Raw genomic sequence first — 26538 nt, 5'->3', positions numbered from 1 at the left:
ATAAAGCTGCTATGAACATTTGTGTACAAATCTTTGTGTGGACGTATGCTTTCATTTCTCCTGGGTAAATACCTAGAAATGGAATGGCTGGATCACACAGCAGGTGCATTAACTTTTTAAGAAACTGTCAAATTGCTTTCCAAAGTGCTTGTATCATTTTGTAGTCCCTCCAGCAGCATATGAGGTTCCACTTTCTCCACATCCATGCCAATACTTGGTAGAGTTGGTCTTCTCAATTTTTGCTGTTCTAATAGGTGTGTAGCGGTATCTCATTGCAGTTTTATTTTGCACTTCTCTAATGACTAATAATGTTGAGCATCTTGTGCTTATTTGTTTGTATAACTTCTTTGGTGAAGTGTCCAAATCTTTTGCCCATTTTTCAATTGTGTTGTTTTCTTATTGAGAGTTTTGTGTTATTTCTATATTCTGGATACAAGTCCTTCATCAATGTGTACTTTGCAAACATTGTCTTCTAGTCCGTCCTTGTATTTTCATCCTCTTAACAGTGTCTTATGGAGGGTAGAAGTTTGTAATTTTGATAAAGACCAGTTTACAAATTTGTTCTTTTGTGGATCATACTTCAGGTGTTGAAAAAATCTTGGCCAGATGCAAGGTCGCAAAGATTTTCTCCTATGTTTTCTTTCAGAAGTTTTATAATATTAGGTTTTTCATTTAGGTCTATGATCCATTTCAAGCCAATTTTTGTATACGATGAGAGATGTGGATTGAAGTTCAATGGTTTGTGTGTATGGATATGCAATTTTTCTAGCACCACTTGTTAAAAACACTATCCTTTCTTTACTCAACTGCCTTTACACCTTTGCTTTAGTGATACGATATATATATCACTAACTATATATGTCACCATTTATCTATCTATCTATCCACATACATACATACAAACACAGTGTTAGTTAACTGGGTCCCTGTGTAAAATGTAATGTATTTCTTACTGTGGGCTACAGTCAGGAAAGTTTGAAAGCCACTGATACAATCAATGGTCACCAGAATTACTTTTTTCTTTCTCCCTTGGTCTCTCAGTCATACTTATCACTTCTATACATTCAGTCCTTTCCACTTCTTCAACTTCCACTGCTCCTCTAAAACTTCATTTTCTCTGGCAGCATATTTATGATCACCTCAGGAAACCACTGTTTTCACTGCTTCTTCAATTTTTCCCTCCTCTCTGCTGCACAGGGAAATGATGGAATGCTTTGTTTCCTCCACCAAGTTTACATCATTCTCTCTGTGTAATTCACACTCTGCCCTTGCATTCAATATTTCTTGTGGTTTGCAACTGGTTTACAGCAAACCATTTCCTTTTTCATTTGTTTTGTTTTATTGAGAGGAAAGAAAAGAGTGTGGTGTGGAGAAAAGAGAATGGACCATACTTCATCTGAATTCTATTTCATAATAGATTTGTAACCTTCTTGGAAAGATTTTCTCTTTCTCAGGCTCACATTCTTTACCTGAAAAATGAAATCACATCTAATAACCTCATACAATTGTTGTAAGAATTAAGAGAGATATTGTATGTGGAACATGTATACCATGTCTAAACATGTACCTGGCACATAGTAGTTGCCTGATGCCTATTACCATATCATATAGCTTCTAACCATTTCTGTTATTTCAATCACCTTCTGCCAGGCCCATAGCTTCTTCTGTGCTAATGCTATTGTACCCTATACAAGATTAGGCCTGAGATGATTAAATGCAAAGCCCTGAACTACTGCAGTGAGAAATGCTTAATGATATTACACAAGAAATACCATGGTGCCAAACAGATGGAGAGCAGATTTAATTTGCTAAATTTTAATGCTAAAAGAGAAAGATTCCTTTTCCACCAAACAGACCTTACAATCTCCCTCCTAGTGTCAAGGTAGACAGAAAAATACTCCTCTCTAAAGAGAATGCAGCTACCATAAATACTAACCATCCAGCTAAGAGGGCTTAAACTACCATTCCTCAGAACCTAAAAGCCAAAAATAACAATGCTCTGCGATGACCTATGGGAGCAAGAATATTCCAATTTAACCAGATAAGAAAATGTTGGGCACCAAAAAGAGATTCAGACTGGATCGCTAAGTTATCACCTTGTGAGTCCATTGTGAAGATGAACGGGAGACAGTCTGAACCTACTCTATATTTGTTATGTTTTCTTCATTAAATATTAAAAATAACTAAGAATCCATTCTGTGAATTCCTAGATTCCTGGCCTAGGCAGGCCCTATCTGATTATAAATAATTGAATTATAGCACTTAGCACGGTTGTGCTATTTTTGCACTATATCACAATTTTAATAAATTTACTCATTTTTATTTATACACAGTAAGTTTCTAGCTGTTCTTCACCATAAATAACTCATTATTATTCATCCTAATTATAAACGATGACCTGGCATAGAAGGTATAGGTCAAGAGTGTTTAATTGATACCTCATTCCAGAAACTTCGTTAAAAACTCATCAACTGGGATGTTTGGATAGTTGGATGTTCCAAGAAAATATTAATCTGACCTGTAACAAGTCTAGAGCTACGCTTTCCAATACAGTAGCTGTTAGCCACAGGCAGCTATCGAGGACTCGTTAAGCATCTACTCCAAATTGCAATGTACTGTAAGTTGAAAATATGTATCCAATTTCAAAGACTAGTACAAGAGAAAGAATGTAAAACATTTCATTCATTAATAACTTTCAATATTGATTTCATATTGAAATGATAACAATTTGGATATATTGGATTAAATAACGTATATTATTAAAGTTATTTCACCTGCCTTAATTTTTTAAATGTGGCTACTAGGAAATTTTGAATTATATATGTAGTTTGCATTATATTCCTATTGAACAGTGCTGGTCTACAGTTTGGAAACTTGTGAAATTCTATGATACTTAAGCTAGTGGTTAATGATAAATGTGGCTCATTAAGATTCGGAAAACTTGTTGCAATGTTTGTTAGAGAGGGTGTGGTTTTTAGTGCACATAACTTGCTGAAGAGTCAGAAAGAGGCAGTCTAGAAGGGTCTATTCAGAAGACGAAAATGAAACTAATTTGAGCAACTGTGTTTATGCAGGGGAAAAGCTAGTGGCTATAACGTGTGGCTAAGTGACCACGCCCTGTCAATGCAATGTTTAACTTGTTACTCAACCCTGAAACCTGCCCCCCAGGTTTCTATAGCTAATTGCTCACAGCTGGATCCCTTTTAAAGCGAGATTACACTCCCTACAGGATATGTTTCACACGCTGACATCTCGAGAGTTTCTAAGTTTTCGCTCCACATAATACTCATTTTAGGTCATGTTATGGCTTTCAACAAAGCACTGAGCGTGAAAGATGAATTGTAGGCAATACTGGGTGGTAACAAATAGAAATCCCCAGGGTCTACACTAGTTGTGATCAAAAAGAACCTTAAAGACAGAAGATTTTTAAGTCAGAGTGATCATAGACAGATAATAGCCAAATAATGATGTATAAATTTAAATATGTCAAGTATAGGTAGGTCAACCTCATGGAAGCATAGAAATTAGGGAGCCAGAATGGCAACCGATGATAGTGTCCACCCAACATAAAAAGAGGGCCAAGGAATCTGCTTCTGAGAGGTGTAGCTCAAAAGAGGAGAGTTAGGATGGTAGGCTATCATGGTTTGATACCATCAAGCCAATGTCTAACATGGTTTTCCCTGAAATGCCGGTGTTATTCTAGTATTGTTTTATGAAAGTATTGATGCTAGCAGTATTTTCTTCTAATATGTATTAAAAATATATTTAAGAATATAGTGATTATATAATAATAAGGTGGTTGTTGTCACTAAACTGTCTTTAAGAAATGCTGTATTTGAGGTTTCCAGGACCTTACCTGTGAGATCACCTGATATATGGCTGCCTGATATACCATACACACTTTGATACCAAGTATCATATACCTGTCACTGTGACTCAGTTTTTTATCTGTAAAACGGGGATAACAATATCTTTGTGACACATTTTTATAAGAATTAAATGAGATAATCCATGTAAAGAATTTAGAACAGTGCCTGATATATTTTAAACAGTCAGTGAATGTTAGATGATGATGAACTGATATGTACATTTATTTAATGACCGCTGCTCTAAGTGCATTTTCATGTTATAATTTTAATACACATTTATGAAATGGATCAAATGTTGACTTTTTCTTACAGTAAATAATTAATATATGAAACCATATTTCACTGTCTGCTTTAATCCAAGAGTACATTTATTTCATGTACACCATTCTTATGAAATCTTTTCAACACATTTTAATTGAAGAACTATTGCTGTGGTTACTTGGCTAGGACTCAAGAAATATTCATTAAATCCATGAAGGAAGTGAATTTGAGCAATGTTGCATTAGACATTAGATCATCCAATACTTTCTTTCAGCTCTCAGTCTACCGCAGTGGTTTACTGGTAAACAGTCAACAACTGTCTCTCAGTTTTCAAAGCTGTGGTTTTCCCACTTACTAATTTCTGTGGTGTAAACATTTCCACCATGCCCAATTTCAAACTATCAATCTGCTTTCATTGAATGCAGAGGTGGAAAGAGCATAAGCATCACCTGAGAACTTATTAAAAATGCCAAATCTCAGCCCCCACCTCATATCGCCTGAAACAGAAACTCTGAAGGTGGGTCCTAGCATTCTGTGTCTTAACAATCCCTCCAAGTGATTGTGATGCATGCTAACGTTTGAGAACCACTGCCTTAGACCATTGCTGTTGTTTCAGAAGAAGCAGAAGTGCCAAGCAGCTTCTAACATATATTAGTGTACCAAGACTAATGACGGTGACGTTTTGATTCCTGAAAGCATCTGATTATGGCCTCTGAAATTGTAACTCATATCTTCTTAGACTCAAGAAAGAATACTAAGCTGCCACTCTTATGGGAAGGTAGGAAGGTAATTTCATCTTCAAATATTTCCGTTTCAGCTGCTACTCAGAGGCTCTGAGAATGGGTCATTAAGTGCTACTGGTTGTGATTTCTGATGGCTTCTGCAGTAAGAGACCATGGGCAAAATTCCTGTACTAAAATAAATCCATGCCCTGTTGCATTGGTGTATATATTAATCCACTTGTGTTGCCAGTTAGCTTTGGAAATCACATTAATACAGCCCTAAATCCAGTTATGGCATGCAGAGTATTGGCAGAGAGGTGCACGTTTCCAGTGTGTTTTGGGGGGCTTTAGATTGGCGCAGCCTCTAGAGGTCAGCAGGTACAACCTTGTATCCTAGGTAGAGTTCCCTCCCACAGCTGGTGTTCATCCAATGGCCAAAATACTTCCAGCAACAGAAGGACATTCTATTTTTGGACAGGTCTAATTATTCTTCCTTATATTGAACTGTAATCTGCCTTCCTGTGCCAGTCACACTTTGGTCTGAATTCTGAATCCTGGTTAATAATCCCTCTCTCATTGGGCAGCCTGTCAGGCACCGGGAAAGCCTCACATTAGGCTCTTCTGCAAATTCAGCTGCCCCGCTTTTTTAGGTGTTTTCATGTACCATGATTCTCAGACTCTTCACCATCTTGCCTCTGGATGCTCCTCAGTTTATTAACATCTCCCGTAAAATGTGGCACTCACAACCAAAAATAGTGCTACAGTGTGGTCCAATTAGGGCAGCATCTGATTCTTTGCTGAACACAGAATCTGTGACTGTGTCAGCGTTATTGGCAACCACACTAACCTCCAGGCTCATCTTGCGTTTACAGTCAGCTACAACCTCCACACCAACCAATCACACGATGTATTGTTGATTTTTAAATCCTAAGTACAAGGTTCGTATTTATTCCTGTTAAATTATAATCTTGTTAGTTTCAGCCCCTAATTCTAAAATATTACCTTTTACAACCCAAATTGTCATCTCATTTTTACTCTCTTTCTCCTAGATTTATGCCTTCTGATAACCTGACAGCCTGCTTTCTCTTGATTCAAATCACTGAGAAAACTGTTGAACAAAACGGAGCTAATTTTTACTCCTCTCCCTCAATCAATTATTAAACATCAAAGCTTGAAATTAGAATACAAAGTCCAAGTGAAGTATCAGTTAAATATTGACTTTGACTTGCAATTCTCCCTCAGTCTGCCTTTCGGCTGATGTAGCCTGAAAAAGGAAGATGCTGCGATCACTGTAAATGACTCCTAGTGAGCATTTAGAATACCTAACAGATACTAAATACTTGAAATATATATCCCTATCCTTTAATGTGTGCAGAAGGAGACACTTTAAGAATAGTACAGAATAGTTAAAAGCTGTAATCATGATCCTGGAGTAGTTGAAGTATGTGGAGGGTATTGCTACTATACTGAAAAGCGTACTACAAAATTTGGGGTTTTTGCAATTTTCTTTAATTTTTTTATGTTTATGAAAATTATTCCTCAAATGGCTCCTTAAATCTATAAAAATTGAAAATAATTATAAGGAAAGATTTTTAAAAGATATCCTACTTAGCAGAGAGTATTAACAGAGTTTACAGTCTATGTGGAGAAACAAATTCCTAATCTCTATTTATGAGCTACGTGATTTTATAAAACTTGGAGCTGAAAGCAAATAACATCACGATCACAAACACCATAATTCAATTCAGGGCGTGGGCTCTGAGATGACGTCTAATCTGATAGCTTTAGACTACCCAGAGAGGAAAGATTTGAAAAGATGTTGTAGTTGAATGGGCGCAAGCACTGTGGGAGGAAGGGTGACTTTTTCATTTTTAACATGAATAACCATGGCTAGCCTAGCACCACAGAATTTTGAAATAACTTTTGATGAAGTAAGGCTGATACAAAATGGCACCAAATGCTCCCATTCATTTTGAATCCCCTGTCAAAAGCAGTATTGTGTACTGTTACCTTACTGCTTATGGGAAAGCAAATTAACTTGATACGTTTGAATGGGTAGTCAATAGTCCCAAGTCTACAGTTATTACTGAGTGGTCACAGGTTCCTCACGGGAACCAAAATATCATATTTAAGTGTTTTTATAATGAGAGATACAGAGAAATTGGAGCACCTGTGCGTTGCTGGTGGGAATGTAAAATGGTGCAGCTGCTGTAGAAAATACTGTGATGATTCCTCAAAAAAATGAAACATAGAATTACCATATGATCTAGCAATTCCACTTCTGGGTATATACCCAAAGGAAGTGAAATCAGGGGCTGGAACAGATATTTGTACACCCAAGTTCATAGCAGCGTTATTCACAACAGCCCAAAGGTAAAGCAACACAAGCATCCATCAACGGATGAACGTGTAAACAAAATGTGGTGTGTACATGTGTTAGTCCGCTGGGGCTGCAGTAACAAGATACCATAGACTGGGTGGCTTAAACAACAGATATTTGTTTTCTTACAGTTCTGGAGGCTTGGAAGTCCAGGATCAAGATGCCTTCAGGGTCAGTTTCTGGTGAGACCTCACTCCCTGATTTATAGATGGCCCTCCTGTCTGTGTCCTCACATGGCCTTTCCTCTGCACACACAGACAGAGAAAGAGCTCTGGTGCTCCTTCCTCTTCTTATAAGGACCTCAGTTTTATGGGATTAGGGTCCCACACTATGACCTTATTTAACCTTAATTCTCTCTTTAAAGGAACTGTGTCGAAATACAGCCACATTGGGGGTTGGGGAACAATTCAGTCCATAACAACATTCTAACACAAGCTACAACATGGATGAACCTTGAGAACATTATGCCAAGTGAAATAAGCCAATCACAAAAAGACAGATACTGTATGATTTCACTTATATGAGACTACTAAAGTAGTCAAATTCGTCAAGATAGAGAGTAGAATGGCAGTTGTCAGGGCCTGGGAGGGGGGAAATGGAGAGTTAGTGTTTAACTGGAACAGAGTTTCGATTTTGCAAGATGAAAAAGTTCTGAAGACAGATGGTGGTGATGGTTGCACAATGGGGTAAATGTACTTAATGCTACAGAATTGTATAGGTTTTTTGGTGGGTTTTTTTTTTGAGGAAGACTGGCCCTGAGCTAACATCTGCTGCCAATCCTCCTCTTTTTGCTGAGGAAGACTGGCCCTGAGCTAACATCTGTGCCCATCTTCCTCTACTTTATATGTGGGACGCCTCCCACAGCACGGCTTGATGAGCAACACCACGTCCACACCCGGGATCTGAACCGGTGAACCCCAGGGTGCTGAATCGGAATATGCTCACTTAACCACTGCGCCACTGGGCCGGCCCCCAGAACTGTATGTTTTTAAGTATTCACCATTTTATGTTTTTTAAATTTTAAATTTACAATTTTACGTTATGTTTATCTTACTATATTTTTAAAAGAAAAAATGAAAAAAGCAATCAGATTACGCCATTCATGCTTTAGTATGTGACCCCAAATGGCACTCACTCTCAGTGGATCTTTTTCTCCTGACATACGTTTAAACACACACACTTACTACGTTGCCATGATGTGCCATCAGTCTATCAACCAGTAGTCTCATTCTTTGTTTTATGCTTTTTTTTCTACATTGCCTTTTCAAATTTATAAGATTTATATTTCATCATCTACAGCTACCTTTTCATAGAATCTCCTAAATTTTTAGTATGAACTGGAACTTAATTTTTCTCGTTTGTTGCCATCACAGTGATGGTAATAAAATCATGTATTTACTGAATGATGGGAAAATCAGTCTGGGGACTTCCAAGCCCTACAGGAATGTAAATAATTTAACAATATTGTTAGATGTTAATTGATGCTAAACTAGCGGAATTGGAAAGTCCCAGGTTTTTTTGCTTTTCGTCTCTTTCCCTTCCTCAACCAATATGCAAACACAGGGTATGCCTGTGCCCTGATGCACAATAAATATTTGTGGAATAAAGAACTAAATGTGTGGGGGCTGGCCCAGTGGCATAGCAGTTAAGTTTGCATGCTCCGCTTTGGTGGCTTGGAGTTCACTGGTCCGGATCCCAGGCTCAAACCTATGCACCGCTTATCAAGCCATGCTGTGGCAGGTGTCCCACATATAAAGTAGAGGAAGATGGACATCAATGTTAGCTCAGGGCCAATCTTCCTCAGCAAAAAGAGGAGAAATGTCAGCAGATGTTAGCTCAGGGCTAATCTTCCTCAAAAAAAAGGGAAGAAAAAGAAAGAAAGAAAGAAAGAAGGGAGGGAAGGATAGAAGGAAGGAAGGAAAGAAGGGAGGAAGGAAGGAAGAAAAAGAGAGAGAGAGAGAGAAAGCAAGAAAGCAAGAAAGAAAGCGAAACGTGTGATGTGTATGCTACAGAAAGAATTCTCTTACTGAAAGAAGGGAGAAATCCAATGTCATGTGCAAACTAGTCAGGTGCAGACCTCTCAGCAACACATTCTGAAAGAGTATTATGCTATTGCAGAAGAATTCAGTTTTTAAAATACAGCTAATAATTTGCCATTTAGAAAGAATTATTTTTCAAGTGTGGCAAACCATTTAGAAATGAAATTTAATTCAATATTACTGAGACTGTTTTGTAAAGCAAAGGCCAGCAACACTGGTGTGACTTCTGGGTATCTGTCTTCACGCCCTTACAAATACTGTAAAATACAGAAGTTTCAAGTTTTGCTGGACCAAGGAAAGAGACGCAGTCTATCTTACTAGAAAGAAGAGAGTCAGAGCAAATATAGAAATCAGCTTTATGTGTTGCTTTGCACTGTAATTTATATATAAATATAAATAAAATATATTAAAATACTAACAAAAAAACCCCTAGATTTTTGTGCAATTAGAATGATTAATGATTATGGCTGTTTAAAAATTATATTGCTTACTACATGTGCGATGTTATGTTGATGGACGAGGATGAGGCAGAGGATAAGGCTTGGCCCATCCCTCAGAGCTTCTACTCTAGCTAAGAAAGTCATCTTACACATGGAGCACTTGGAGCAAAGCTAGGGATGCTGCTTCTTTCATTGAAAAAGAAACGCAAGGAAGGGCATGATGAGTGAGAAGTAGTCATGGAAAATGTGGGTCTTGAGCAGGACTTGGACAGATCAATGAAGCCAACACACAAGTTTGAAAAATTAGAATTTGTAATTTCTAAAAATATAAGTATACAATCGAATAATTGTGAACTGTGAGGACGGGAATCTGTTAAATTTTCCTACCATCTGTGTAAGAGAAATGGACTGTAACGCAGATTTCCAAAATCACTGCCAGCGTCCATTAATCAGACCATTACGACATGTATAGGTTCATATAGAAAACCTCATGGTTTTCGCCCTCTTAAAGCGCTGACTCTTCCTTACAGCAGATGAAGGAGGGAGAACAATAAACGTGGATGGATAGCTGGACTCTCTTAACCCACTTACCATGGCAGTGTTCACAAATTACAAACTAACAGTACCTTTGCTCCCTCAGGTATTACTTTTTCATGTTAATTACTAGCGGGGAAAAGGCAACAACTGAAAAATAACAGATCTTTTTTTCTAGTTTCTCATCCTCTAGTTAACGAAAAAGGGAGAGGATTAATTCTATCTTTTTTCTTTTCTCTTAAAGGGGCTTTGTAGATTGTCATCTTTCCCGTTTTATCTTCCTACTTTTTCTTCGGTAACCCCTTGCGGTTGCAGCCTGGCGACTTTGAGCTTGTCTGCCAGTTCAAAAGGCTGAAGTAGGAGGTCTTACTGTGCTCTCAATTTCCTTTCTTACAGTAGCCTGCCCCCCACAAGGAGACACTGAGTGAGCAGCAGCTGAGCCCCTGAAAGAGGAGGGGGTTAAATGCATTCCCTTTGAAGCTACGTGATTCCCTCCCATTGCTTCCCACAATGCATCTGCAATACCTTTACTTTTCCATTTCTGCTAAAAAGTCAATTTCTATCTCCTCCAAAGGAGCATGAACAGAAGTATCCACTACCCCGGAAAGCTCTGTAGGGCATAATGAGAGAGGGAGGCCTGGGTGAATACAGCATAGATTGGTGGGAGTCTCAGCAGTCTGTATTAGTGAACAAATCCTGTAAGTCACTGAGAAAGTAGTGCTAGAGAAATTTTGGATGAGAGAGGAAGAAGACGCTGTGGAGGACTCCTCTCCTTTCCACCAACACACATCTCTTCCAGGCAAAGAAGTAAGCAGAAAAAGTGAAAAATGTGTTTCTTCTGCAGTGGTCTTTTTTGCTGAGATAATTATTGACCCAGTTTAGGGATAAAGAGATATCCAGAAGGACTCTCTGGATAGAAGAACAATCAGTCAAATGTGTAAGTTAGTGCCTATGAACAGAATGATAAAGGAAAATGCCTACATTGTGCACTTCCCAAGGATTTGTAAATCAGTTCGTTCACCCCTTCTTTCTACAAACTTTTTTTAATTTATTTTTTAATTGGGTTCATAATAGTTTACAGCAATGTGAAATTTCAGTTGTATATTATTTCTTGTCTGTCACCACATAAGTGCTCCTCTTCAACCCCTGTGCCCCACCCCCACCCCCTTCCCCTGGTAACCACTGAATGGTCTCTTTGTCCATGTTTGTTCATATTCCACATATGATTGAAATCATCTGGTGTTTGTCTTTCTTAGTTTGGCTTATTTCACTTAGCATAATTCCCTCTAGGTCCATCTGTGTTATTGGAAATGGGATGATTTTGTCTTTTTTATGGCTGAGTAGTATTCCATTGTGTGTGTATATATATATATATATATATACACCACATCTTCTTTATCCAATCATCAGTTGATGGGACCTGGATTGTTTCCATGTCTTGGCTATTGGGAATAGTGGGACAATGAACATAGGGGTGTATATGTTACTTTAGATTGCTGATTTCAAGTTATGTTACTTTGGATTCAAGATATGTTACTTTGGATTGCTGATTTCAAGTTGTTTGGGTAGATACCCAGTAGCATACTCTGTGTTAGGCTGCCCTTGATGCTAAGACGATGTCCTGTCTCCTTATCCTTTGAAAGTGGAATCAGAAAGAAGGTGAGTCCCAGATGTCCTGGTCCCCTAGCTGGAGCTGCCCAAATAGGCAGCTTCACAAGAAAGACTCTGTGATATCACCACCATGCATCATCAGTCCATCGCCACTAGTTCAGGAAAGAGATTCAGATGCTGGGAAACAAGCATAGATCAGAGACAATGGGTCAAGCCAATGTGGGTCTGAAAATGGTAAAGAAGGAGTCTTGGGGCAATAAGACGTTCAGCAAGGCAAGACGGAGGAAGGTGTGGGGCTAGAATAAGAATAAATCATGAAAATCCAGGATCCTGGCTACTGAGTTCCATGTGTGGCTTGGGAATGCTCTTGACAGACTGAAAGTGGGCTTTACAGTTGTAGGATAAACTGGAACCCACAAGGTTAGCTGGGCTCCAGTAAGTCTCTCATTGCCTCCAAGCCTCCAAATTTGATGATTCAGATGACTAGCATGCAGCAGGTGCTGAACATCACCTGGCCCAGAAGTCAATGCAGTTGAAGAAGGAGATATGGAAGACCCTGGAAGAGCTACCCCACACCAACAAGGTGGGCCAACATGTCAGCAATGGCAGGCATGAACAGCAACAGCACCTGGTGGCCCGTACCAACCTAAGTAATATGTCTGCTGCTTCACTTCCCCCTTCCAAATCTCAAAGGAAACGTCTCCTGTGGCCCAGACTAACCCAAAACTATGCAGAGAAGGGAATTCTGGGAAATGTAGTTCCAGTTTAGCTAAGCTGACACAGTACAAACCCATCACATTTAGGTTGTGGCCAAGAGTTCTTTTATGTTGTTCCTCTTATTTGCACTTTACATGATTTATTTGACTCTAATGTTAGATAATACATATCAACTAATGATAGAAACTGGACAAATACATGGACAGCTGATCATTAAACAAGGAAAAAAGAAGTTCAAAACACAAAAGGGGAAAGAAGATTTTATATATTCTTTGCCCTCTGAGCTAGTATGATGGCACGAAATGCTGGTCTTGCTCCCCCTGCAAAATTTGAGGCCATCTTGAATTACTAGAAACAATTTGGGATAGATTTGGGGTCTTCTGCTCGGGTTTACAATGAACTCAATAGATGGTCTGATACAAGTCATCTTTAGTCAAGAGGAACAGCAGTCCCAAATCAGACCAGATAAATAGGCCAGTGAATGTCACCTGTTTATAACTGTGCAAGATTTCCTTGAAGTAGAGGTGGACATCTATCTAATCATATCTGTGGAACAGCCTGAACCTTTTCATCTTACTCTGATTGCCTGCAAGGGAGGAAGTTAGTAATGGCCTTTATATGAGGGAACTCTTGCCTGGTGCCCTGATGTCATGAACACTTCCCCATCCTGCTTTGTGCAGAATTCAGATAATGAATTCTATCTGCAACTTGAAGTAGATGTGTTGGGGTTGAGGATGCTGGCCTGGCTATGGCAGCAACTAAGGGTCAGAGTTAGGGTGACCAACTCATCCCAATTTTAGCACTGAAAAGTCAGTGTCTCCGGGAAAGTCCTTATTCTGGGTAAACTGGGACAGTGGGTCATCCTAAGACAGAATGTGGGTGTGACTGAAACAAGACGGTCTCAATCTGGAGAACAAGAGAAACGAAAGCCAGAAAGAGGCAAAATAAATGTACAAGGATTGGGACACCAGTCATCTGGCCTGTTGGATTTACTTGTTGGGCGTTGGCAGTACCGCAAATCAGCTCTGTATTGGAGCTGAATTTCAAAGCTCTAATCAAGATTCCCTAATCTCCTTTGGTAGCAGTTTTAGAAAATGTAAACACAGAGCAACTAGGATTTGTGATTATGTATGTGCGGCTTTTTTGCTCCTCATTCTTCTTCAGTTTCTTTGTAGAAGAGAAGAAAATAGGGAGAGATTGGAGGTGGGGGGGTGGGGAGTAGACAGAGATTAAGAGTATATCAGTCATTTGGTAAAGGGAGGAGATAGAAGACCCAAATGCTTGTGATCCCTTTTGATGAACAGACGGCAGGAATAACCATTATGGTAGAAGTTGTCTTTGAAGGTGACTTATGTTGGAGTCACTTGCTCAAAATTTTATCTACTCAATTGTGTCCAGTTGAGATGTGAGAAGGTGAGCGCAAGCAAATTGAAGTAGCCCTGACCTTGGATCTCTGCCTCCAGGCCAGGTGGGTCGGGTGTCATTTCCTTTCCACTTGTCTGTGGGGCTACCCTACCCCACCTTTTGTGAACTCTCTGCTTTAATAGGTGGCCCTAACTTTTGTACAATACATAATTTTCTTTTGGGCACAATCTCAATCCCAAATGTATCTTTCAACTTCAAAACATTTTAAGTCAAGGCACTCTGTCTTTATTTTCGGTGATTCACAGTGGTGAAGTGAACATGTACATGTATACTTTTTGTCTACATTTGTTACATCTTCACGCTAAAATGGCTGGACAAACTCCCACCCAACTTTGAAGATAAGGTTTGAGACAGTTTGACTTGAAATAAAAGCTGGATGTTGTGAATAAATATTGCAATCTTCCAAAGTCATCTGCCACGGCCATTAAAACTGTGATTGCCAATTGGAGGAAACCATAAAAAAATGCTATGCACCAGGATGACCATGGGCCTCAGACCCAAAATCGCAAAGGCAGAGGCTTTCGATCTCCCACATTGATTGTGAATGACCTGCCTCTCCATGCTGCCAATCGTGCCTCAGAGCGTTCCGGGTGAGTAGCAGCAGGGTGCCATTTATTTAGCAATGACTAATGGAGTTCTTGGCCAATATATAGACTGACGTAAATAGCTTCCTACTTTTAGCGCTCACATAAAACAATCCATACATATAGACAGTATTTCCACAGCATCTCTCCTCCCTGGAAAGCACAGGGAGAGTTATCACGGTATTGGGGATTTACTGAAAACTCTCATTTCAATCTTTATCTTCTGAGTAATTATATGCCAAGGTCAATGATAAGCTATCATTTATTTTTCTTTATTTTATTTATTTATTTATTTTTTAAGATTTTATTTTTTCCTTTTTCTCCCCAAAGCCCCCCGGTACATAGTTGTATATTCTTCGTTGTGGGTCCTTCTAGTTGTGGCATGTGGGATGCTGCCTCAGCGTGGTTTGATGAGCAGTGCCATGTCCGCGCCCAGGATTCGAACTGACGAAACACCGGGCCACCTGCAGTGGAGCGCGAAAACTTAACCACTCGGCCACGGGGCCAGCCCCTATTTTTCCTTATTTTTTAAAGATTGGCACCTGAGCTAACAACTGTTGCCAATCTTTTTTTTTCCCCTTTCTGCTTTTTCTCGCAAACCCCCCTGTTACATAGTTGTATATTTTAGGTGTGGGTCCTTCTAGTTGTGGCACATGGGATGCCACCTCAGCATGGCCTGACGGGTGGTGCCATGTCTGCACCCAGGATCTGAACCAGCGAAACCTTGGACTACCATAGTGGAGCATGGGATCTTAACCACTGGGCCAGGGGGCTGGCCTCCTATCTTTTATTTTTTTGGCCCATTTCTAGCGAGTCTAAGACGCTCGGTTTGAGGAAAAAAAAGAAATCCCTGATATCTAGAACTGATAGTCTTCTGGGTTTTGCATTGTGGGTTTCTTTTTTTATCCCTGCAGACAAGAGGAGGTGACACTCCTCAGGGCATTTCCACACGTCAAAGGGTGTGTGTGAAAGCTTGTGTGCACACAGGCACACGCACACCCTGTGTGGGTGGTGATGGGTAGGGAAGTGCAGTTCAGCACTGAATCCTGTGTTCTGAGTGGATACACAATCCTCAGAAAAGAGAATGTGATTTACCATGTCAGTTCCTAGGATTATAGAATCATCGGTTTTGTGGGTTTTTTTTTTAAACTTCTTTATTTAGTCCACATGACTAGCATGTCTACTTTGTTCTGCTTCCATTTTGTGAAAATAGGGTAGTGATAGCTACTTAGTCTTTAAATTAAAGTTTAAAAGAGTCTGGAAATCCCTAAAAGAAAGAGATGTGGGAGGTATTATTTCTTTCCTGTGAACAAAGATTTTATCTCACCTGACTGCTACCAGCGTTTATCCACTAATCTCCCTTCACTTCAGATAGCTTTGTTTGCATGAGTTTTGACTACTTAGATTCCTAATTATCCTGTCATCAGTGTCATAATTCATTGGGCTGAAAAACATATTTTGTTTTTATATAATCATTTACAGAATGATATAATGCACACTAATTTGAATCATACAAATGTTCTCATCTTTTTTTCTAATTGTGACCTTTTAAATTACTTTTAAAAATCAATGGCTGTGGGGCCGGCACTGTGGCCGAGTGGTTAAGTTCACGCGCTCTGCTTCGGCAGCCCAGGGTTTCGCTGGTTTGGATCCTGGGTGCGGACCTAGCACTGCTCATCAAGCCATGCTGAGGCGGCGTCCCACATGCCACAACTAGAAGGGCCCACAACTAAAATATACAACTATGTACCGGGGGCTTTGGGGAGAAGAAGGAAAAGCAAAATCTTAAAAAAAAAAAAAAAAATCAATGGCTGTGAGGCAAGACTTGATCTTCTTCTGACTAGAGGCAAGTCAGACCTTACAGAGCAATAGAATTGGAGCATATGTGAGCTTCTAGGAACAGTATATGAACAGTTTCTATTGCCCTAGGGTCTACTGTTCCCACCATGTGTCACATGGACTATCTGTATCACAGTCTCTTGGTGTGTTTGTTTAATAGCAGGTTCAAGGGCTCCAGAAAAACTAACTCAGAATTTGGGGCATCCTGCATTCTTAAAAGTCTCCATAAGTGGTTCTTACACATATTACATTTCAAGAATCAGTACCCTAGATTTGGGATTATGGCAAGCTCAGAATCCCCTTCAGGGAGATCTTACTGTTACTAGCAGTAGAATGTCATTTCTGGGTATTTATCCAAAGAACACGAGAATAGTAATTTGAAAAGTTATGTGCACCTCTATGTTCATTGCGGTATTTGTCATAATAACAAGGACTTGGAAGCAACCTAGGTTCCCATCAATGGGAGAATGAGTAAAGAAGATATGGTATATATATACAATGGAATACTACTCTGCCATTAAAAAGGACAAAATCATGCCATTTGTGACAACGTGGATGGACCTTGAAGGTACTATGCTAAACGAAATAAGTCAGACAAAGCCAAATACCATATGATTGCACTTATATGTGGAAGATAAAAAAACGAACACATAAATACAGAGAACAGACTGGTGGTTATCAGAGGGGAAGGAGGTCGGGGATGGTGAAAGGAATAAAGGGGCACATATGTATGGTGATGGCTGGAAACTAGACTTTTGGTGGTGAATATGATGCCATCTATACAGAAAATGAAATATAATGATGTACACTTGAAATTGGCAATGTTATGGACCAATGAGACCTCAATTAAAAAAAAATATCTCACAAAGGACCCAGAAACTGGATTTGGCTATTTCATGGCACACCATGTCTCTTTTTTCCTCGGTAGCCACCTCCCTCCCCCAACTCTGCGGTGGTGAGTTTTCATCATTGTTTAGTAAACTTGGGAGCTGCTGCTATTCCAAGTGCTATTCCAGCCACTTAGGGCTCCTAGGTCTTCCCTCAGGTCCCTCCACTTCCATTCCTAGGGCAATTCACTTGATTGCCAGGAATGAGGCTTAGATATTTACCAAATCTCCCCCTTTCTTCCACCAGAAGATTTCCTAAGGCTGTCCTAGGTCCTTGTCAGAGAAACTCAGTCCTGCTTAAACTCTGCTTGGAAATGGGGTAGTAGGACTCCTTGTGATGTTTGTCTAGTTCAACCCTAAAACAGAACAGGAGCAATCAGTCTGCTCATTCTTTCTCCTCAAATGATGCCTCTCTGCAGTTCTGTAAAATTTCCAGAAATTATTACCTTTATTTTAGAAAGTGCTGCCCCAGATAAATGATTTGATCAGGTAAATAATTTGAGGTCTCTTTCAGTGCTGTTATTCTTTTTTTTTTTTAAGATTTTATTTTTTTCCTTTTTTCTCCCCAAAGCCCCCCGGTACATAGTTGCATATTCTTAGTTGTGGGTCCCTCCAGTTGTGGCATGTGGGACGCTGCCTCAGCGTGGTTTGATGAGCAGTGCCATGTCCGCGCCCAGGATTCGAACTGACGAAACACTGGGCCACCTGCAGCGGAACGCGCGAACTTAACCCCTCGGCCACGGGGCCAACCCCAGTGCTGTTATTCTTAAAGGCACGGATAATCTTCTGTCTCGGACTTTTCCCTGGAGTGTATTTTTCTAAAAGATGATATTTGCCGTCAAAGGGGCCTTTTAATAGGTGCTGTGAAAAGTTTTCCCTTTTCTGAGATAATTGCTGGCAACCGGGGTTAGCAAGACAGTGAGGCACGTCATCCTTTATCACTTGCTGGGAATGAAATTGACTAGCGTCATACGCAGCAGGTGTCAAGAGTAAAGTGCTTCCTTGTGCTCTCTCTCCTCTTGCAGGAGAGTGAGGAAAGGCAAGGGAAAGAGACTCAGAGTGAACAGACAAAGATGGTGCCTGTGATGAAAGACTCCCCACCCAGAGCACCCTGAGGAGATCTTTCTCTTCAGCCTGACTAGAGAATGCCATATAGTTCTCATCAACCAAGATTATGTAAATTATGAGGTTTATAGGTAGTATTCCAAAATCTGCCATTCTTTTCAAATGGAAAGCTACATCTTTTCAATGGAACTTGTTTTCTTTAGCATTATTTAGATCAGGTTTATAGGAAAATCCAAAAGACCAATAGTTATCACGTTAAAAAAATATATTTTGTGTGGGCTCTATTTATTAGCATCACAAATAACTTCATCTTCTGGGCCCAGTAGCCGGCAGTTTACTTATATTGCTAGTGATCTATGTCGGATGACAATAGTTGACACATATGTGGAGCCTAGCACGTACCAGGCGCTGTTCTAAGTATTCTGTGTGTATCAACTCACTTAAAACTCCCAGCAACCCTACGAAGTACCTACTATTATTGCCACTTTACAGATTGTATAACTGAGGCACACAGAGGTAAATATCTTCTCTGAGGTCACGATAGTAAGTAAATGGTGGAGCTAGAAGAAATTAGATCCTTGCTACTGAAAGCATGGTCCCTGGTCCAGCAACATGGGCATCACCTGGGAGCTTCATAAAAAGGCAAACCCTCAAGCATCTCCCAACCAGCTTAACAAGACTCCCCAGGTGATTAACATGCACATTAAAGTTTAAAAACCACTGGTTTCGGCAATCTTAGATTATTTCTCTCTGTACCCTTTTAAAAACCTGCTCATGGCTTCTGACTTTGTGAAATCAAGTGTACTTGGTTGTTTCTTAAGAAAAAATAGGATTTTAGGATGATTTTTGTGTCCTCTCCCAGCAACTGCCTCCTCCAGAAAGTCAGCTTCTCCAGAAAAAAAAAAAAAACAGTATAGCTCCTTAACGAAAAAAAGTGCAAAAAAGTTATTGAATTCATATTATATGTAGGCACTTTCATTTCGTTAACTCATCATAGAAAACCTTATGAAATAGGAACTATTATCCCCAAATTACAGATGAGAAAACTGAGGTCGGAAGGTTTAAGAGGAAAAGCCAAGACTGATGTCTAAGTTTACAGTCCTTGTTTCTTGAAGCAGGATCTTCATGTTCATCTCTATTTTCTAGAAGGGTGCACAGTGCCCAGCCCACAGTAAACCATCAACTAATCTTTGACAAAAGGATTAATTTTTTCAAACCCTGTTTCAACAACAAAAAACTTTTTTTTGCTTAATCTTGAGCATTTCTGATTACATTAAGTGATATTAATGTAAGCTACAAGGTATCAAGTTTGGACAATTTAATCAAGACCCAGAAAGGCAAATAAACCCTTCTCCTTCCCATCTTAGTTCATGTAATAAAGGTGTTTATTGTTCTAAAAAAAGCAAAAACTGGAATATGAGGCAAGCCTTGCCCTTCGCAGTCCTCTTTAGATGCTCCTCAAAGTGATGGCAGGAACTAATTTTTTTTCCTAAAAATCATATTGTTGATGATTTAGATGGCCAGCAATGTAAGGTAGGATAGATTTGGAACTGCCGTCACTTGTAGATAAGTTTTGATTCAGGCAAGTCATATTCTAGGACTACAGAATAAAATACAGACTAGCCAACCACATGTGTCAGTACCATTAAAACATGTAAGCTTTTGTCATGACAGTTTTTAAAAATCTGAAATATTTGCTTTATGAATTATAGTTCTGAGACTTCAGCTGAATTTGCAGTAGGACTGTTTTATTTGTTCTTCGAATAGAAAACCACTGGCAGTTCAGTGTGAAGTCATTTTCTATTTTTAAAATAATTGAATTTGAGACATAACTATTAGCGTGACAGTTTCACAGGGAAAAAACGAGATGAATAAATGGATCTGAAACCCAGGCTAATGGAGCAATGCTTTTCAAAATTACATACACATTTATGTACTTCTCCTACCACTTATGGTTTCATTCATCATGTTGGTTTTTGGCCATTTCCTAGAGAATATTTCCAATTCTAATATATTTCTAACAGAAATCTCATATTGTGATTACTCCTTTATAAGATGGAATTCTGCAATTTTCCTGGTTTACACAAGCAGATTTTCTAGTAGATATATGACGGCTAACTGAATACATTAATATTTTTATTTAGTCAGTAATCTGGATATAATGCACGTAAATACATCATAAAAACAAGGGGCAGACAGAGACCGCCATCCTTCTAATCAAGGCTGTGTGACCTTGAGCAAGTTGCTTAGCTCTCTGAACCTCAGTATTCCCATCTGAAAAATGATAGGTATAAATTAGATTATCTATTATGCTGCCTTTTAAACTTAACATCCCATGTTATTTATTCCATAAATCTCTTTAATTTGGAGCAAGTGGGAATTCATGAAAAAATATGAATAAAAAAAGTGTCATTTAAATGTAATTTTGTAGTTTTAAAACAGAATCTGGAACTGGATAAACCAACTATATCATTTGTATGTAAACAGATATTTTAAAAATACATAGCTGTGCTCTGAATACTCAAACTCTCTTCATAATTTTGCTTATGGTATTAGTTTTCATAGTAAGATCTTTGTAATGCAAAAAAACCTATCTATAAAATCTCCTTAATATGTATTAAAACAGCAAATTAACAGTAAAATTTATGCGGAAGAATAAGTCAGCAAATAAAATGTTTTAAAAATACAGATGATAATTCACCTTTTCAGATTAGACTCAGAGTTGTCAAAAACATGGATTACAGAAATCAAAACAGTGTTTGACTTTGGGGAGATTGACTGGGAAAGGGCATAAAGGAACTTTTTAGGGTAATGAAAATGTTCACGATCTTGATATAAAAAGTAGATGCGTAGATGTGTTCACTTTGTGAAATGTTATCAAGCTGAACACTAGATTAATGTACTTGATAGAGTATATGTTACATATCACTTTTTAAAAAGTTTTAAAAGTTGGACTCACTGACAGTTTTTTCAAAAAGAATCTCTACCCCTTTATGAATTGCAAACTAAATAAATTCTAAGATCCATCTGTAATGTAGGAGGTAATTTATGCTTTAATTACGATATTCAAAAGAAAAATGAGTATAAAAACAAAACAAAACAAAACATATGGCTGAGTTGTGTGGAGTCCCGTATGAAGTAATTTTCTTCCTTTTCCACTTCTTTTACATTATTTCTCAAGGTCTTTGGAATTGGATTTGTGTGTCTTTCAATGCCACAGTATGGTGTGATGGATATTTAAATAAAACAGATAGGATAACAGGATAACCTATAATGTTCTAACCAGAAGAATAAATCATAAGCTTCTAGAAAAAAGAGAACATCTTATGCATGTTCATTTTTGTATTGTTCAAAGCTTATGGCCAAGTTTTTAGTATTCAATAGAGATTTGATCTGTATTTGTTAAACTGGATTTCAAATCTATAAGATAAAAATTTAGTTTTAAAAATATATTTTAAAAGGAAAAATATTAAAATTTAATTGACAAATAAAACTTGATGAATGGTCAAATTAGTTAAGTAGTCAAGATACACTAAGTAAATACACACTTTGAATCATCTCATAGAATAATGGAGTCCCACTAGGAATAAAAGAAATCAAAAAACAACTATAGCTATCAATGATAAGTATAAGACTAGTGTTACACTTACAGCAAAAGAAGAAAAAGTTGATTTTAAAACAAAATTATACATCAATAAAAATCCTATAAAACTCTTAAAAGTGCTCCAAAATCATCCTCAGAATTGCCACAAAATTTCTCAGCTATTTTCTTATCCTCCTATAATCTGGTTAGTTTTTCCTTACATCTGAGCATTCAAGATAATTTTTAAAAATTATTTTCATGACATTTTCTTGTTTTTACATTAATTATTAATGGTGACAAGACATTTCCTATGTTTTTACTGCACCTATACAATATTTGACGTATGGTATGGATTAAATCAACTTTTTGTTTGCCTAACCAGGGTACATAACGACTTATGCCAACATTTTTATGAGAACATGAGCTTTCCATTAAAAACACTTGCAAGTATAGAGGAAAGAGGTCTGAGTCCCAATAAGTTAGAAAGGTACTAAGTAACGGGCTTTATTGGAATTGAAATTGTTGTTTGAACTGCTTAAAAGTTTGAGTGTTGTGTGTGCACAGCTGCATCCAAGAGACGAGCTTTCCTAAAGAGTTGAATCTGACTGTAATCAAGCTTCTAGAGTCAAATTCAATTTACAGAACATACACAGGATAGAGGAACAAGTTAAGTGACGTGACAAGGAAGCAAGAGACAAACCCAAAACATTGGACCTTTCTGCTGGATAGCTGACCCAATTTCTGCAACAAGTAAATGGCAAGAAAAAAAGAAGGAAGGTTGCACCAGTTTAAAAGATACTATAAGAATCAATACAACCAAATGCAATGTGTGGACCTCATTTTGGTCTTTATTCTCATAATCAACTGTAAAAATACATTTTAGAGACAATCAGGGAAATTTTATTATGGACTAGTTATTACATGATGCCAAAGGATAATTGTTAATTTTATTAGGTGTGATAATGGTAATGTGGTTATATAAGAAAATGTTCATATTTTTTAGAGATGTACAATGAAATATACAGGGATGAGATACTACAGTATCCGCGATTCACTTTAAAATATTTCAGCAAAAGAAAAAGAAAAAAGATACATGAATCAAATGTGGAAAATTTTGATGATTGTTGAATATGAGTGACAAGTAAGTGGGAGTTTATTGGTATATAGTTAAGAACATTCATATTAAAATTTTTAAAAGTTACATTCAAAAAAAGATTTATATAGGGGCTGACCCAGTGGCGCAGCAGTTAAGTTTGCATGTTCTGCTTTGGTGGCCCTGGGTTTGCCAGTTCAGATCCTGGGTGCAGACCTATACATTGTTTGTTAGGCCATGCTGTGGCAGGTGTCCCACATATAAAGTAGAGGAAGATGGGCACGGATGTTAGCTCAGGGCTAATCTTCCTCAAAAAAAAAAAAAACAAGATTGATACATACCTTTCCATTTTTTCTTTTTTTTTTTTGCTGAAGAAGCTTCACCCTAAGCTAACATCTGTGCCAATCTTCCTCTATTTTCTATGTGGGTTGCTGCTACAGCTTGGTCACCAATGAGTGGTGTAGGTCCATGCCTGGAAACTGAACCTGGGTCACCAGGTGCAAGATGTACCACACTTAACCATTAGGCCACGGGGCTGGCCCTTATACCTCTCCAATTATTAAAGATAAATAAAAGTGGTCTTAAAAAGTATTTGCAAGCTTTAAAACAAATACATTGTTCATAGTATTTCACACAATTCTCCAAAGTTCGTGGCTTGAACAATCTGTATCTTTCACCTGCTGATTCCACTCTTTATAAATATATCTCAAGAAAATAACAGAAAGGGACAAATAATTTATGCAAAATTATTCATGTATCTTCATTATAACAGCAAAAATTTGGAAATTAAATATAAAGTATGGGAGAACGTGAAGTTAATTATTACGTATCAATATAATAAAAGACCATAAGTCTATCAAAGGTGACAAGAATTTGAATTATATGGATATACATACACTGACATAAAGTAGAAGAAATTTTAAGCATCAATGAAGAATCACAGTTGCAAGTGACAGAAAACCCAACCCAAACTGGCTTTAGGCAGAGAGAAAATTTATTGGATGATAGAAATAAAAAGTTTGACACAAAAATCACCTCAAAATGATCATAGATCTAAATGAAAACACAACAGTGTAAAACTTCTAGAAGAAAATATAGGAGAAAAATCTAGGTGACCCTAGATTTGGCGATGAATTTCTAGATACAACAAAAACACAATCCATGAAAGAAAAAATGGATTACTTGCACTTTTATTAAAACTAAAAACTTCTGCTCTATGAAAGATTACATTAGAATGAAAAGACAAGTACAGACTAGGATAAAATATTTGCAAAATACTTATCTGATAAAAGACTTGTATCCAAAATATACATAGAAACCTTAAAACTCAACAGTAAGAAAACAAAAAACCCAATTACAAAACAGGCAAACATTATGAACAGACATCTCATCAAAGAAGATATACAGATGACAAATAAGTATATGAACATTGGTGATTAGGGAATTGTGAATTTAAAAAAACAATGAGATGTAACAACATACCTATTAGAATAGCTAAAAGTAATAAAACAGAGAATGCCAAATGCTAACAAGGGTGCAAAGCAACAGGAACTTTCACTCCTTGCTGGTGGAAATACCAAATGGTACAACTGTTTCAAAGACAGTTTGGTGGTTTCTTACAAAATTGAACATAGTCTTACCATATGATCAAACAGTCACTTTCCTAAGTATTTACCAAATTGATTTGAAAACATATTCATGTAAGAGCCAGCATACAAATATTTATAGAAGCTTTTATCAGAACTGCAAAAATTGCAAGTAACCAAGATGTCCTTCAACAAGTGACCAGATAAATGATGGTACACCCATACAATGGAAAATTATTCAGTGATGGAAAAATATGAGCTATCAAGCTGTGAAAAGACACGGAGGAAACTTCATGCATATTGGCAATTGAAAAAAGCCAATCTGAAAAGGCTACATGCTGTATGATTCCAGCTCTATGACATTCAGGAAAAGGCAAAACTATAGAGACAGTGAAAAGATCGGTGGTTGCTATGAGCTTGGGGAGAGAGAAGGAGGAATGAACAGCTGGAGCACGGCAGATTTTTGGAGTGGCAGAACTATTCCATATGATACTATAATGGTGGATATATGGACTTATGAATTTGTCAAAACTTATAGACTTTACAGCACAAAGAGCAAAGCTTGATGTCTGCAACATTTCAAAAAATCATTTAGCAGGCTGGGGGATTCCAAGAAGGAACTTAGACGGGTGGGAGGAAAAGGTGCTGACCTAAGTAACTTTGGAAATGAGTAGAGTCTGTAAGTCTAGACGCAAAAGGAATTGCAAGGAAGCACCGTACTCTCATTGATAAAGTTTTTTCCATGGAGTACAGGTTAACAATTCTGATACTTGTATATGTATACACTGGAATTAAACAAATAAATGAATGGTAGATAGTCTAAGCCAGGTTTCTCAGGACTTAAGTGAAAATTTACAGGTAAGCAAGGGCATATAGCTTATAAAATATGCTCATGATTTAAAAATATAAAGGAAATAAGATGAAGTTTAGTTTATTTCTTATAGACTTACTCAATTAGTCATATTCTATTTAATTACATTTTATTGTAATTCCACACACATATACCACCCAAATCATTTAAAGCAAGTTGAAGGAACAAAATGCAAGCTAACAGTCGCACTAGTTTTAGTGTACATCTTGCTCAAATTTTTATCAACCTAATCCATCAAGTTTATAAAAATACAAGAAGCTTAAATCACTAATAATTAAAATTTGATCAAAAGTATACTTTTTATTAACTTCAGAGTAGTTCTTAAACAAACAGAAACTTTATGACATAAAAATGTCCCTTTGTGAAAGTTAGCTCAGATACAGTGAGAACTGTGATGCCAATTTATGGCAGCATGGTGTTGATGCCCAGACTGAGTGTGCATGATTAGAGTAGCAGTGTTGTATAAGATAAACACATGTGACTATTTCATTTTCATACCCATTCTGTATCATATGTGAGCATCATACAAGTGAGGGATAAAGACAGTTTAGATCTCCTTGTGAAAACATACACAAAAACTCTTTACCTGTAACAATCATCCGTTTTCCCACTGTGGTAGATATTGGCTCTCGATAAGATACAGATGCCATGGCTAAGGTCTCAACTGTGTCACTGGACTATCTTCTTCAGCTTCCTCAAACCAGTTTGTCTGCACCAGAAAGAGTCAAAGACTGTACAGTCTCTACTTTCCCTGTCTGTGACCTGAACTAGGTAGATGGTTGCTAAGGACGCTTTATGACAGGGAGATGGAGTGTTCCTTCCTTCTAACAGAGTTCCGTATTCTAGTCTCCAAGGATGGACAGATACAGCTGTAGCCTTCCCAGGAAGTGCATCCAATAATACCTCTCCCTTATGTGTCAATAGGAAGACAGAACAGACCTGTTCAGGTACTGGGTCTGAAACAAGCTTATGTAACAGATGACCTGGCTGGCTCCATCAACACTGTCTTTCAACATTTCCCAAAGAATGTTC

At 38.0% G+C, this 26538-nt stretch overlaps 1 protein-coding gene across 1 annotated transcript in view; it reads right to left on the bottom strand.

The window, feature by feature from the left end:
* SPMIP2 (sperm microtubule inner protein 2) overlaps nt 1-26232 on the bottom strand; it is a 105136-nt gene extending 78904 nt beyond the window's left edge. Inside the window, exon 1 of the mRNA XM_005607794.4 lies at nt 26093-26232. Within this exon, the coding sequence (XP_005607851.1) occupies nt 26093-26156 (64 nt within the window). The 5' untranslated portion in view covers nt 26157-26232. The remainder of the gene's footprint in view (nt 1-26092) is intronic.
* Nucleotides 26233-26538: the final 306 nt, after the last annotated feature.

This window comes from Equus caballus, chromosome 2 (assembly GCF_041296265.1).
Source record: "Equus caballus isolate H_3958 breed thoroughbred chromosome 2, TB-T2T, whole genome shotgun sequence".
In the NCBI taxonomy this organism is placed as follows: domain Eukaryota; kingdom Metazoa; phylum Chordata; class Mammalia; order Perissodactyla; family Equidae; genus Equus; species Equus caballus.
This window is presented reverse-complemented; position numbering and strand designations above follow the sequence as displayed.